The sequence below is a fragment of the Symphalangus syndactylus genome, chromosome 17, assembly GCF_028878055.3.
Source record: "Symphalangus syndactylus isolate Jambi chromosome 17, NHGRI_mSymSyn1-v2.1_pri, whole genome shotgun sequence".
Taxonomy (NCBI): Eukaryota; Metazoa; Chordata; class Mammalia; order Primates; family Hylobatidae; genus Symphalangus; species Symphalangus syndactylus.
In genome coordinates, this window is record NC_072439.2 from 59,492,857 (window position 1) to 59,507,825 (window position 14,969).

A 14,969-nucleotide genomic window follows, 5' to 3' on the forward strand; every position below is an offset into this window, starting at 1 on the left:
GCCTCCCAAATAGCTGGGATTACAGGTGCCTGCCAACACGCCCAGCTGTTTTTTTTGTATTTGTAGTAGAGATGGGGTTTCACTATGTTGGCCAGGCTGGTCCCAAACTCCTGACCTTGTGATCTGCCCGCCTTGGCCTCTCAAAGTGCTGGGATTACAGGTGTAAGCCACCACACCCAGCCCTTTTCATATATTTATAGATGATTTCCTCACTTGTGATTTGGCCATTCACATTCTTTGCCTATATTCTATTAGGATGTTGGCATTTTTTCTTATTAATTTTTGGAAGTTCCTTAATCATTCTGAGCTATTGAATGAATTTTTGATTTATTGATTTAAAATTATATTCTTAATATAGTCAACTGTTTTCATTTTTTTACTTTATGGTTTAGGTTTTGTTAGAAATCTTTGTGTATTCCAGGTTCATAAAAATATTCTCCTATATTTTCTCTTAAAGGCATTATGGTTTTGTTTTCTTGTAGTTGTCTTTAATCCGTCTGGAATTGACTTTGGTACATATGAGGAAGAAGTTTAATTATATATTTTTCTTTGTATACAAACAATTTTTTCTATTGAGTAGTCAATTGTTACTCTTCTGATTTGCCACACCTCTTTCATATATTAGGTTTTCCATATGTGTCTGGGTCTATTTCTGGGCATTTATGCATCTCTTCATCAAGTCTACATTTTCTTAATTACAATAATTTTAGAATAAATCATTATATCCCATAGGGCCTACTTCCTGACCTCCTACTTCTTCAAGCTCTTCTTGGCTACTCTATACAAATTTTAGTATCAGTCTGTCAACATCCTTGAAAAACCAGACTGGGACTTTTTTTTCATATTGAACATATTGACTAATTTGGCATAACTGACATCTTTGTAAAACTGAGTCTTCTCATTTAAGAAGATAATTTATCTTTCCATCTATGTAGATCTTTTTATGTTTTTAAATAAGGTGTTATAATTAGCTGTGTCTTATGTTAAATTGTTGCTTAGGTATCCCATAGCTATTTTTGCTACTGTAAATGAAAACTTTATTTTGAAAGGCATTTTCAATTTATCTGCTGGTATTAATAAAGCAATAGATTTTTATATGTTGATCTTATATCCAACAAAAGTTGCTCAGCTCTTATTAATAATGTCTTTTGAGTCTTGGATTTTTCTGTATGTAGATGATCCACTCATGATAAATGATAACAACTTCATTTCTTTCCATCCTAATCCTTATGCTTCTTCTCCTTATGTCCTTCCTTATGTCCTACTTTACGGGCAGGGACTTCCAATACACACTTTGATGAATAGAGTCACTGTCCACAGGTATCCTTGTGTTAATCCTGTTTTTCAAAAGTATGTTTCCAAGGATTTACAATTACATATGTATCTGTTTCTGTAGGTTATGGTATTTATGTTTTTTCAGTTTAAGTAAGTTCCTGTCTGCTTTCTAGTTTGATTATTTTGAGTGCTGAATTTTATCAAACATTTTTCTCATCTGTTGATATGATGATTCTTCCCCTTTAAACTGTTAATGTAATAAATTAACAGCTATTCTAATATTTAATCAATCTTGCAGTCTTGGAATAAACTCAACTTGCTTATGATATATTTTTATGCATATTGCTGTGCATAATGTGTATTTTTATGCATATTGCTGTGTTTGGCTACTACTTTATTTAGAGCTGTTGCATCAACATTCTTAATGAGACAGGTTGCAATTTTCCTTTCTTGTATTTTCCTTTTCTCTTTTTGGTATCATACTTAGTAGACATGTAAAATGAATTTAGCACATTCCTGAACACTATTCTCAGAAGCAGTTTGCATAGAACGGGGATTATGTGTTCCTTGAATGTTTGGTAGAATTTGTCCATCAAACCATCTGGGCAGTACTCTATATATTTCATTATATCAAACTTTAAGTTATGTAGTTTGAGTTTCTGTATCCTTTGGCAGGCTTTTTTTTTGGCATTTGAATGATCAGTTATGATATAGGTGAACTTACCAGCTTTGTTAAAATCTCCCTCCATGATTATGGATTTGCCCATTTCTCCTTATAATTCTGTCAACCTTTGGTTTATATTTTTTGAAACTATACTACTAGATAATTCAGAGATATCTTCCTGTTAAAATATTTCTTTGTATCATAATTTAACTATCCTCTGTTGCCTGAGTCTATTTTTTACTGATGTTACTATTGCTATGCTAGCTTTTTTGAATAATACTTGCTTGGTGTGTTCTCTTCCTCCCCTCCAATTTAAAGCTTTTAACTTTTAACATTTCTACTTTGTTTTATGTGTAGCTTTTGTAAGTGATGTATAGCTGGATTTTTAAAGTATTTCTTCTCTCTCTCTCTCCTTTTCTTTTTTTTCAGGGTCTCATTCTGTCACCCAGGCTGGGATGCAGTGGTGTGATCATAGCTTACTGCAGCCTCCACCTCCCAAGCTCAAGTGATCCTCCTGCCTCAGCCTCCTGAGTAGCTGAGACTACAGATGCACATCACCACACCAGGCTAATTTTTAAATTTTTTGTGCAGATGAGGGTCTTGCTACGTTGATCAGGCTGGTCTCAAACTCCTGGCCTCAAGTGATCCTCCTACTTTGGCCTCCCAAAGTACTGGGATTCTGAATGTGAGCCCAGACTAAAATATTTCTATATGACAAATAGAAATATTTGTCTCTTAACTGGAAAATGTGTTTCATTAACATTTATGGTAATTATTGGTATATTTTGATTTAATTTTAGCAAATAATATTGTACTTTTAACTTATCCTTCTTTGTGCTTTTCTTTCCTCCTTCATTGATCTTTTTTTTAATAGATCAAGTCTTTTTTTAAAAATTCCCCCTGCTCCTTCTATTTGGATGCCTATGTCAGTTTGGTAGTTGTCCTTAAAATTATAACAAACATTTTTGAGCAAAGCAAAATTAATTAATTTCTTTATCATCCTCCTGAACAATGAAATGATTTTAGAATCCTATTACTGAACATAAAAGCAGCACATTTTAGATTATTTCCTTATATCTGTCTTCCAGTTCATTAATATTCTTTTCAGCTTTGCCTAATTTGCCACTTAATCCATGCCTTGAGCTTTTAAAATTTTCAATTAACTTTTTTTTAATTCTAGAAGTTATATTTGGTTCTTTAAAAAAAAATCACCTAGCCTTTTTCTTTTTGACAATGTCTTATTCTTTTCTCATATTTTCAATTCCTCCTTTTAGAGCTTCAATAGTTTTAAACATATTTATTTTCTAGTTTTTGGCTGATATCTCAACTAAATGAAGTTCTTGGGGAGAGGTGTCTAATCCTTTTTGGTTTCTGCTGATTCTCATTTATAGTGATTTGCTTCCTCATATGTTCAAATATCATTGTGAATTCTTTTTTTTTTTCACAGTGGCAGATAGTATATATTTGAATTCCAAACATATCTGAGGGCAGGCCCAAATTCACAAACTCAGAGGGACCTTGTAGAGTTCAAAGAGAGACATGATTGCTTCCTACCTCTTTGTGCTAGGGCAGAGTGAGATTGTACCTACTGAAATACAGTAGGTAACCCTCTGAGGGTCCTGGCTTTCATGAGGGTCTCCCTTCTAACTCTCCACCTTTGGCCTAAGCTTTGCTTCCACGTGGTCATCAACATTTGGTGGTTATAGAACTAATAACCCCTATCTCACTTCACTCCTATTCCAGAGGGGCCATAGCATCAGCTCATGGGATTGTTGTTTTTGCCTTCCTCTCTGTCTTTTGCCCCTGGATTTTCCCCATACTTTAATGGGAGCTCATCTGTACCTTTTAAGTTTTTATTAATATCATGTGAACACAGACGTGTATATATTGTTAGAAGCAGAAATCTCTAAGTTTACTTTTAAAACATGATCCTTGCCTCGAAATCTTGTAGAATAATATAATGTCCACATAATACCAAGTTATGAAAAGAAACATACCTAAATAACTAAATAAGTATGTTCCTTTTTTTCCCCCAGCTTTTTTCCCCCATTTTAGGTTTACCCGGTTGTACTGTGTTGTTTGTCTTAGGCCAGGTGAGGTGGCTCACGCCTGTAATCCTAGCACTTTGGGAGGTGAAGGCGGGTAGATCACCTGAGGTCAGGAGTTCGAGACCAGCCTGGCTAACATGGTGAAACGCCGTCTGTACTAAAAAAAAAAAAATTAACTGGGCATGGTGGCGGGTGTCTGTAATTCCGGCTACTCGGGAAGCTGAGGCAGGAAAATCGCTTGAACCCAGGAGGCGGAGGTTGCAGTGAGCCGAGATCACACCATTGAACTCCAGACTGGGCAACAAGAGCGAAATTCAGTCTCAAAAAAAAAATTGTCTATAAAAGAATAGGTGCAACTCCAGAAGTATTAAAGACAAGATAGCTCAGATTGGACTTGACTTTCAGAGCCATAACAATTATTAATATGTCGGTTTACCTTGGAATCAGACCATTTTCAGTTTCAACCTGTAAAACAGTGTACAAAGGAAACATGGAAAGTTTTCTATATATAAAGGGTTGTGAAATAATAACAGCTCACAGAAAATGATGAAATGATGATTTGCTTCAGCACCCTCTGAAATTTCTCCCCTACCACCCCTCCTTCAGCCCCATTGCTATCAATTCAAATTACAACAGCTAATTCTCAGGAGAACAGTAGAAGCCCAGTTTCTCTCCTCTTTCCCCTCTGACCCTCCTCCAATTAATCTGACTGCAGTGTAAACCTTTGCGGTTTAATATTGTGCAACTTCCACATTTCCCTTGCCCTCCCACCCAGCCCCCTCCCCCACCAAATTCAGGGGAACTCCCGTTACCGCAGTGCCACCAGCATTACTCATTCATCCCCATTCAGGCTTTCCCCAGCATTTATTAAGGGCTCTCTGCTCCAGCCTCTCACTCTCAGTCTCCTCCGCTCAAACTCAGCTCACTTGAGAGTCTCCTCCCGCCAGCTGTGGAAAGAACTTTGCATCTCTCCAGCAATGCATCTCCTTGCGATTCTGTTTTGTGCTCTCTGGTCTGCAGTGTTGGCCGAGAACTCGGATGATTATGATCTCATGTATGTGAATTTGGACAACGAAATAGACAACGGACTCCATCCCACTGAGGACCGTAAGTTCACTTTAACTGTTTCTCTGCTAATCCTAACTACATATCCACCTCTTGGTCTAAATAACACACATATACTTTGTAGCCAGTGAGACGAGTTAAAAATTTATAGTTTGTTAGGCAAAAGTGAGAAGGACTTGAATAAAGACGGAGGTTTCAAAGTTATTTCTGTAACGTACATAATGGGTTGAATCATATAAAATCGTCAATATTTGACTGTTTTGAGTTACATAACAGGCGATTTCATAGGGTACAACTTAATCTATACCTGAATGAATGATTTCTGTCGTTTCTGAGACATTTACATGCTGTTTTTCGAAGGTGTCCTTAAAGGCAAGGGGGATGCCAGGGACGGGCTGCAACTTGGCACTACCGAGGGAGGTCAGCTTTTACAAAGCACATCCAAGGCAGGCCTGGGCGGGCTGGTAACGTGTATGTATCCCGTACTCTAGCCACGCCGTGCGACTGCCGTCAGGAGCACTCGGAATGGGACAAGCTCTTCATCATGCTGGAGAACTCGCAGATGAGAGAGGCCATGCTGCTGCAAGCCACGGACAACGTTCTGCGGGGCGAGCTGCAGAGGCTGCGGGAGGAGCTGGGCCGGCTCGCGGAAAGCCTGGCGAGGCCGTGCGCGCCGGGGGCCCCCGCGGAGGCCAGGCTGACCAGTGCTCTGGACGAGCTGCTACAGGCGACCCGCGACGCGGGCCGCAGGCTGGCGCGCCTGGAGAGCGCGGAGGCACAGCGCCCAGAGGAGGCGGGGCGCGCCCTGGCCGCGGTGCTAGAGGAGCTGCGGCAGACGCGAGCCGACCTGCACGCGGTGCAGGGCTGGGCTGCCCGGAGCTGGCTGCCGGCAGGTAAGGAGGCAAGCGGGGCCGGGACTTCCCACTGAGGCTTTGTTCCGGGAGCGCGCGTAACGGCAAGCTAAGCCAGGCAACATTCTAGGGGAAGCTTTCATGGGAAGCGCGCGCGTGCGCACACACACCCACACACCTATTTCTGCATGCGCGGTCACAGACCTCAGGCACACCATACAAGGCGGGAAAATTGGCTTTAAAAAAGTATTCCTCAGTCCTAAGGAGCCCTAAAGAGAGTTGTGGAGGTAACCATCACAGTCTTGAAATAGACGTCTGTCTAGGGCCCCTGACACCCGATCCTACTAGGCGCTGCAGGAGTCCACCGGCCCGTTATAACTGTGACCCCTCTTGCCGTCCAGCTTCCCTCCGTTAGGGATTTCCACGTCTTCTAATTTTATCCTGCCTCTGTCTTTAGAGGAGCTCTGGTTTCCCGCACTATTTCAGGGCCCAGGCTAACGTTTAGGGATGTTTTCCAGCCCCTCAGCCGGCCCCTCCTCTCCGCCCACCCATTCTCAGAAAGAAACTTGAGGCTGAAGCTAATCTCCCCAAGGGTCAGCGGAATTCTCCAGGGGTCCCCCAGCCCCCGGGGTTTGTGGAATTAGCGCGACAGGGGAGGTCGGAGGGTGTGCGGTTTGTGATTCAGCGTGGAACCCTCATTTGTAGGAGCCAATCCGTGTAGGCGATCCCAGCTCCACCCCAGGGATTCAGAGAATTGGGGCCAAACAGGAGAGACTGTTCAAACCACAGGCAACTTCTCAAAGTCCCATGTGACACTCCATGAATCTCCAAACAGACATGGGTTCCCAAAATAATACATTCTAAAGATGGTTAAAAGAAAGAAATAGAAGATTCGGAGCCAATCAATACCCCTTTGTATGCCAAAACTTCTAAGAAACGGTGGTGTGACAATCATTTTGGATTGTATTAGAAAATCAGTGTCCTAGGTAAGAAAATATAACTTGCACTTTTCCTGAGAATCCTTCCCTATATTTCCAAGAAAACAACTTTTGCTGGATGGGGAGGGGGAAGAAGCATGTTTCATTTAAAGTTACAGAATTTTATGTAATGAGAGCATGTTTCATTTAAAGTTACAGAAACCATATCATATTTCCTAAATATTTGAGGGGTGCTTGTCAGTAAATACTAAATAGGGCTTCAGAGGAGAAAAAGCATAAAATCAAATGTACAGTAGATTCTCAATGTAACAGGAGAGAAATTAGAATTCTGCAGCCATTTTAATGGATGAAATGTCTTGTGTTTCGCAAACCACGTAAAGTCATTGTACATATAATGCACCTGAAAAACTGAAGAATTACTCTATTTTTTATCTTCATCTTTGCATATTAGTTAGAGCAGAAGAGGGATGTATTTCTGAATTCTAAGATGTTAATCCTTATTACATCCAATAATACTTTTGCCCATATGTTTTGATTTATCTTTTCTTGGTCTCCAGCCAGCTTGGCTCCTAATCATTCTGTTGTTAGCCTCCTAAGAACCTGGTTTTAATTTTGTTTGGTCTTTGATAATCAGAAAAACCTATTAGTTAAAAGCCATTTCATAAGAGAGTTTCTGACATTTTAAAGAGGTATTAAGAGCCTGGTTTTTGGGTATCGCTGGTCCCCAAAAGAAGATTACCAAAAATAACCAACATGCGGTTCCAGTCCATGAACTTACATAGCCAGCGTAGCCTAGAGGGAAGCTGAGTCTCTGAGATGCAATCCAGGAGTGCTTTGGAATGCAATCCTGACTGCCTGGGCTTAAAGAGGAAATCACTTAATTAGATTGCAGTAGGCACCCTCTTGAACACTACTTTTTTTTTTCTTTGAGACGCAATCTCGCTCTGTTGCCCAGGCTGGAGTGCAGTGGCGCGATCTCGGCTCACTGCAAGCTCCGCCTCCCGGGTTCACGCCATTCTCCTGCCTCAGCCTCCTGAGTAGCTGGGACTACAGGTGCTCGCCACCTCACCCGGCTAATTTTTTGTATTTTTAGTAGAGACGGGGTTTCACCATGTTAGCCAGGATGGTCTTGATCTTCTGACCTCGTGATCCGCCTGCCTTGGCCTCCCAAAGTGCTGGGATTACAGGCGTAATTGAACACTACTTTACTGAAACTTTATAGAGACTATATCAAATGCCCATGGATATGATGATTTTTTTCAGTGATTTCTTGCAATGATTTTTATTTGATTTTAGTTAACACAGCTAGAAAAAAGATGTACCTAGCAATTTCATTTGAAAAAAGAATCACTGCCTCATTAAAAATTAATTTTAAAAAATCTTCAAAAGTTCAAATTATTTAGTGAAAAGTATCAAAGCATGACAGAGCCAGTTTTGTGTTTTAGTATTGTAGTTACTTTTATATGATTATCTGAATGTCAATATTTTATTTGACTATCCCTAATACTAAAGGATAAGGTCCATATTTGTTTAATGTTTTCAGGATAGAGCCTACCCCGGAGCCACTTGTAGGAATCTGACATAGTTTACCACACTTTTACATGGGTGTTTGGTTTCTGCAAGTTCTGTCTCTTTACCAGTTATTCTGGAACCATTCTGGGAGTTTGCTTTTCAAAGCTGTCTTATGGCAAATCTTCTTTAGGTTGTTATACCTGCCCTAATTTAGGTGTTTTTTAAAAAACACCTACATACACACACGCACATATATATACACACACATTTATATGTATATAGATGCAGAGCTCACCTATTCTTTCCCAGGGACAGGTAAAAGGTTTTCGTTTCAGCATCTCCAGCTTCCCAAATGGCTAAGTCGACTTGAGATGGACAATGGTGGAAACTTACTGAGCTTTCCACCTCAAATTTGAAAGTCCCCCTCCCAAGTGCTCTTTAGCAGAAACATGTTCTCCAACCAGGCCCCTTGAAAGAATGTACTTCTCTTAAAGATTTTCAATTACTGCTTACATAGTAATTATAAGCATGTGGACAAAGTAGAATTTTTAAACATATTTTTGTTCTATTCAGCTCTTGAGTGCTACATACTTGCTGCTTACAGACTTGCAGAATATTAGGAGCAGAATGGAAGAGGATTTTTTAGATAACACTAAAGCCTAGAGGAAATTATGGGGCTCATCCAAAGTTGCATGGCTCGTTAGTAGTAACACCATCTGGATTCTAGCCCTCCTAGAGAAATCTAGGGGTTCTATTAATAAGAGGCACTGTAGTGTGCTGATTAAGGGCGTGGCCTCTGGGATCAGACTGCAAAAATTCAAACTCTAGTTTTACTACTTATCAGCTATGTAAACATAGATAAGTTACTTTTACCTAAGTTTTCTCATCTGTAAAACAGGAATGTAAAAGACTATCTTTTATGGTTGGCATGAGGATTAAAATGACATACAAAGTGATTAGAACAGTATCTGATACATAATGAATGCCCAATAAGCTTAGTCATCATTATTACACATTGTTGCCTTTCAAAGGTAGTTTTCTAAAAACTCTGCAAAGTTTACAAATATCTGAGAACATTTGGTGTATTAAAATGTATTCTGCAGGCCAGGTGTGGTGGCTCATGCCTGTAATCCCAGCATTTTAGGAGGCTGAGGCAGGCGGATCATGAGGTCAGGGGTTCGAGACCAACCTGGCCAATATGATGAAACCCCGTGTCTAAAAAAAATACAATAATTAGCTGGGCGCAGTGGTGTGCACCTGTAGTCCCAGCTACTCCAGAAGCTGAGGCAGGAGAATCGCTTGAACCTGGGAAGCGAAGGTTGCGGTGAGTTGAGATTGCACTACTGCAATCCAGCCTGGGTGACACAGTGAGACTCTGTCTCAAAAAAAAAAAAAAAAAAAAAGTATTCTGCAATAACATCACTATCCTAGAATTTTGCTGAAAAATGCATGTTGGTAAAGGCTAAACGGAGCAAACTAGGTCTACTGAATTTCATAGGTTTATTATTTTAGGAACTTGGTGGTGGCAAAAAGAGAGAACAAGGTTGGGTTCTGAATTCTTGGAAATTATAGAATTATTGTCTGAAGTTAACTGATAGTGATTCAACTTTTTTTTTTTAAAAAAGCAGTAACAAGGAAAATATGCAAATCGGAAGGGGAGGTAGTTATGGCTTTTATTATTTTGTGGGTTTGGACTAGTTGGCTCTCCTATTTGCATACTTTCTCTTCATTTAGATGCTTCATTGGATAAGACAATTGGCTTTCCTTTTTCTCATTTTCTTTGCTCTGCAGAGATTACAGTGGAAGCTTCTTAAGTCATAATGTATGGTTTCATATAGCTTTCAATTGTAATCATTAAAATGCTTATGTTAAAATAACTAATGCCAGAATAATTCTGAATGAATTTACATTTTAATATTCTTCTTCTTTTCTTGCTACTCCAGGTTGTGAAACAGCTATTTTATTCCCAATGCGTTCCAAGAAGATTTTTGGAAGTGTGCATCCAGTGAGACCAATGAGGCTTGAGTCTTTTAGTGCCTGCATTTGGGTCAAAGCCACAGATGTATTAAACAAAACCATCCTGTTTTCCTATGGCACAAAGAGGAATCCATATGAAATCCAGCTGTATCTTAGCTACCAGTCCATAGTGTTTGTGGTGGGTGGAGAGGAGAACAAACTGGTTGCTGAAGCCATGGTTTCCCTGGGAAGGTGGACCCACCTGTGCAGCACCTGGAATTCAGAGAATGGGCTCACATCCTTGTGGGTAAATGGTGAATTGGCAGCTACCACTGTTGAGATGGCCACAGGTCACATTGTTCCTGAGGGAGGAATCCTGCAGATTGGCCAAGAAAAGAATGGCTGCTGTGTGGGTGGTGGCTTTGATGAAACATTAGCCTTCTCTGGGAGACTCACAGGCTTCAATATCTGGGACAGTGTTCTTAGCAATGAAGAGATAAGAGAGACCGGAGGAGCAGAGTCTTGTCACATCCGGGGGAATATTGTTGGGTGGGGAGTCACAGAGATCCAGCCACATGGAGGAGCTCAGTATGTTTCATAAATGTTGTGAAACTCCACTTGAAGCCAAAGAAAGAAACTCACACTTAAAATACATGCCAGTTGGGAATGTCTGAAAACTCAATGCATAATAGGAACACTTGAGACTAATGAAGGAGAGAGTTGAGATCAATCTTTATTTGTACTGGCAAAATACTGAATAAACAGTTGAAGGAAAGACATTGGAAAAAGCTTTTGAGGATAATGTTACTAGACTTTATGCCATGGTGCTTTCAGTTTAATGCTATGTCTCTGTCAGATAAACTCTCAAATAATTAAAAAGGACTGTATTGTTGAACAGAGGGACAATTGTTTTACTTTTCTTTGGTTAATTTTGTTTTGGCCAGAGATGAATTTTACATTGGAAGAATAACAAAATAAGATTTGTTGTCCATTGTTCATTGTTATTGGTATGTACCTTATTACAAAAAAAATGATGAAAACATATTTATATTACAAGGTGACTTAACAACTATAAATGTAGTTTGTGTGTTATAATCGAATGTCACTTTTTTAAGAAGATAGTCATATAAGTTATATTGCAAAATGGATTTGTATTAATTTTATTAAGACTATTTTTGTAAAGCTCTACTGTAAATAAAATATTTTATAAAACTAGCTCACGTCATTTAATTATAAATTTAAGAGATGTTTTGGAGCAAACTCATACTTTTCTCTTTTCATGTAAAGTAGGCAATTAGTTTTCAGATACTATTATGTAAACAGCATAGTTAATATAGTTAGGAATGAACAACTATAGACTTGTTTTAAGTTTGGCTTCCTATAAATCATAAGCAAGAAATATTATCTCTGCCAAGTCAATTCATCTCTGTGGGTTTTAGTTTTCTCAGCTAAGAAATCAAGGAATTGATGAAATAAGAATCTCTAGGACTCTTCCCATTTGACAATTCTAGGAGCTTATATAACTTTCTGTACTGTATAACATAAAAACAAACACCAAACATGAATCATCACAGTTCCCCAGATACACATGATGCTGCAAGACATGGCTTAGGAATGTTATTTGGGAGACCTAAGAATCTGGAAAAGAACTCCTGCCCTGAAAGCACACCCATTCTCTTACTTACTCAGGAGGAAGAGGTCAAGCCCCTTCACACTGTGGATGGGGAGGTAACTTTCCCCACCACACTAGTATTCTCCTGTAGATTCTATGTGAGGGCTGATAGAAGGGCCTCACAAAGCTGCTTTTGAAATGTCGTGGACCCACAGTGATGATATGTCCTCCAAAAGATAGGGCATGGACAACCACAGGACGTTTCCTCTTCATGAGGTTTGGAGAATAGCACCAGGAGTAATTTTGTAACTAACTAGCTAGGTGTCAGACAAGTTACATAACTCCTCTGGATCTTCTCAGTAAAAGGAGATGATTGGACTCAGTGCCTTTCAGCAATAAAATTCCATGAATCTAATAATTTTTGAGTATGTTCATCATATAAGTATAGCTTCATTCCACTTGTGAAACCCACAAACGAGGCTAAGCCTCTAAGAAAATCACTTGTAGTTAGGGGCTGATAGGCCAGTCTCAGACTCTTGGAGGTCACATAATTCAAGGCTGTAGACACACTGGGCACATGCAAAGTCCCTGTCTAGCCATTGTCTATATGACTTGAACTCCCAGCTGGAAGAAGGAAAACTAGACCCAAAACTTAGGCAGAAAATTAGGCATGATTTAAATTCCTTTACATGCTGCAACACGAATTATACATGTTTAAGTGATGCCAGATGTTGCAGGCCAAGATAAATGCAAACTCATATGCTGACAGAATTTAATGTAAGAAAACTTTTAATTTTTTTAAGTAATTACATGTTTAGGATGAAGAACAAACAAATAGAAGAAAATAAAATAGTTCTTGGGTTAAAAAAGTAGAAATTTCATCTGCTAGAGCAGTAAGTCTAGCTAGGAGTTCTAAGAACTTCTAATTTTCCCAGATATTCATTCTCTTTCTCTAAATGATAGAATACTAGCTTTAGTGGAACATGTGACCACTCAGAGTAAATTCTATATTTTTCAACATTACTTGCAGCTTGATGCAGCCATATAACTATGTTCTGACCAATGCTGAAATATTATATGTGGTTCTTTTCCTCCTTCTGTCTGATTGGAATATGGTAATGGGCTGGAATTTCAGCAACCATCTTAGACCATGAGACTCCATGCAACAATACAGAAGAAGCACGGGTTTCTGATCATTGTGAAGCCATCTAGCCAGCCCTGAGCTGTCTGCCCATGGACTTCTTTTACGTGAGAGAAAAATATACTTTTGTCATGTTTAATCTTTTAGTTGGTTGATCACTCGATCTAATTTTGATCCAGTAATTTTTATTTTAATTTAAAAAACTACAGCCAGCCAGGGTAGCTCACGCCTGTAATCTCAGCACTTTGGAAGTCCGAGCCAGGCAGATCACGAGGTCAGGAGATCGAGACCATCCTGGCCAACATGGTAAAACCCCGTCTCTACTAAAAATACAAAAAATGAGCCAGGCATGGTGGTACGCACCTGTAGTCCCAGCTACTCGGGGGGCTGAGGTAGGAGAATCACTTGAACCTGGGAGGTGGAGGTTGCAGTGAGCCCAGATCGCGCCACTGCACTCCAGCCTGGCAACAGAGCGAGACTCTGTCTCAAAATAAATAATTACATAAATTAGCTGGGTGTAGTGGCACGCGCCTGTAATCCCAGCTACTCAGGAGGGTGAGGCAGGAGAATCTCTTGAACCCGGGAGGCGGAGATTGCAGTGAGCCGAGATTGCACCACTGCACTGCAGCCTGGCAACAGAGTGAGACTCCATCTCAAAAAACAAAACAAAACAAAACAAAACAAAACAAAACAAAACATACACACACACACACACACACACAAAACAACTATGCACTTTATTCTCTCTAAAACACCCATAACCTAAACTTGGAAAATACATTTTACAAATTCTCAGGAAGTTGGATATCTGACTTAAAAAAAAACAACAACTAAGCAATAACATTTAATGAGTTTGAGAATATATAGGTGTTAGCAAAAGGAGGAAATAAGAAATGTGTAAAACTGAGATAAAATATCTAAAGAGAAGTATCAGCATGCTGGCTTATGTTAGCACATTGTCACACATTTTCATTCACCAAATACTTATTAAGACATCACCATATTACAGCATAGTAAAATAATTGTGCAAGATGACTCAAGCTATTAGGAGGAAAGATGTATGTGTAATAAATATGTAATATATATGCATATAAATAATATTATTTGTGTGTGTAGAGTGAGCAACTGTCCTCGTTTGCCTGACTGTCCCACCTTTAGCACTGAAAGCTCCATGTCCTGGGAAGCCCTCAGTCCCAGGCAAACTGGAACAGTTTTTCACTCTAGTATGTATGTATATATCTCCAGTAGAGCTAATTTTTTGGCAGAGATAATATATGAACTAAACTCAGTTGATATACTTTCCTTGTCTATTACAATATAAATGGGCTTATAAGTATTAACACCTTTAAAATATATTCAGAACATTTTACTACCAAGCATATAGTGTAGAATTGTAAAGCTTTCTATTTACAATTACTTGATTGACTTCACTTTAACAAAGAATTAGATTTGCAAACAAACAAGAAATTATAATTGATTTTTATTTCATTTCCTGTCAAATCTTAGATTAGAAATCTCTTCCCTGAGTTTTACTAAGGCCAAATGTTTCCAGCATTGTCATTCAGCCACTTAAGAAATGTACTACTAAGGTTAAAGTCTTGGTTAAACTAATTGTATATGTTCATTGATGTATTCTTGGATTCAGTGAACATGAACATTCATATCATTGATCCTTGCATCAAGTTTTATAAATCTGGAGTGTAGCACAAAAGTTTGCTGGGTTTGGGATCAGGAATCCAGTATTCAAATCCTGGCACCATCACCTAGTAACTTAATAACTACAAGAAATCAGGCTTGTCAAGTAATCTCTATGATTCTCAAATTAGTCAGGAGATCAGGGATAACAAGACTTGCCTACCTTGTTGAAAGATTAGTAAGCAGATAATTTTCAAAAAAGTGCTTTATAA

At 39.1% G+C, this 14,969-nt stretch overlaps 2 protein-coding genes across 4 annotated transcripts in view; one reads left to right on the forward strand and one right to left on the reverse strand.

The window, feature by feature from the left end:
• The window catches only part of VEPH1 (ventricular zone expressed PH domain containing 1), a 255,018-nt gene that overhangs the window by 178,769 nt on the left and 61,280 nt on the right, over window positions 1-14,969 (reverse strand). The window contains exon 1 of one of the 3 annotated variants that reach the window (XM_063620308.1): window positions 4,914-4,981. The exons of the other annotated variants lie outside the window; for them this stretch is intronic. The gene's annotated coding sequence lies outside the window, so the exon portion shown is untranslated. Of the gene's footprint in view, window positions 1-4,913; window positions 4,982-14,969 lie in introns of those variants that run through there. 3 annotated transcript variants of the gene reach the window in all.
• PTX3 (pentraxin 3) lies at window positions 4,823-11,524 on the forward strand. The gene is made up of 3 exons (XM_063620312.1): window positions 4,823-5,094; window positions 5,544-5,945; window positions 10,297-11,524. Exons 1-3 carry the CDS (start codon window positions 4,965-4,967, stop codon window positions 10,908-10,910), a joined length of 1,146 nt encoding a protein of 381 aa, XP_063476382.1. The 5' UTR covers window positions 4,823-4,964; the 3' UTR covers window positions 10,911-11,524.

Bases quoted from the DNA above. Each gene is read 5' to 3' on its own strand.
- PTX3 (XM_063620312.1), top strand. From the start codon at position 4,965: ATGCATCTCCTTGCGATTCTGTTTTGTGCTCTCTGGTCTGCAGTGTTG. The intron at 5,095-5,543 runs GTAAGTTCACTT...CCCGTACTCTAG, and splicing joins ACTCCATCCCACTGAGGACC to CCACGCCGTGCGACTGCCGT. The intron at 5,946-10,296 runs GTAAGGAGGCAA...TTGCTACTCCAG, and splicing joins CCGGAGCTGGCTGCCGGCAG to GTTGTGAAACAGCTATTTTA.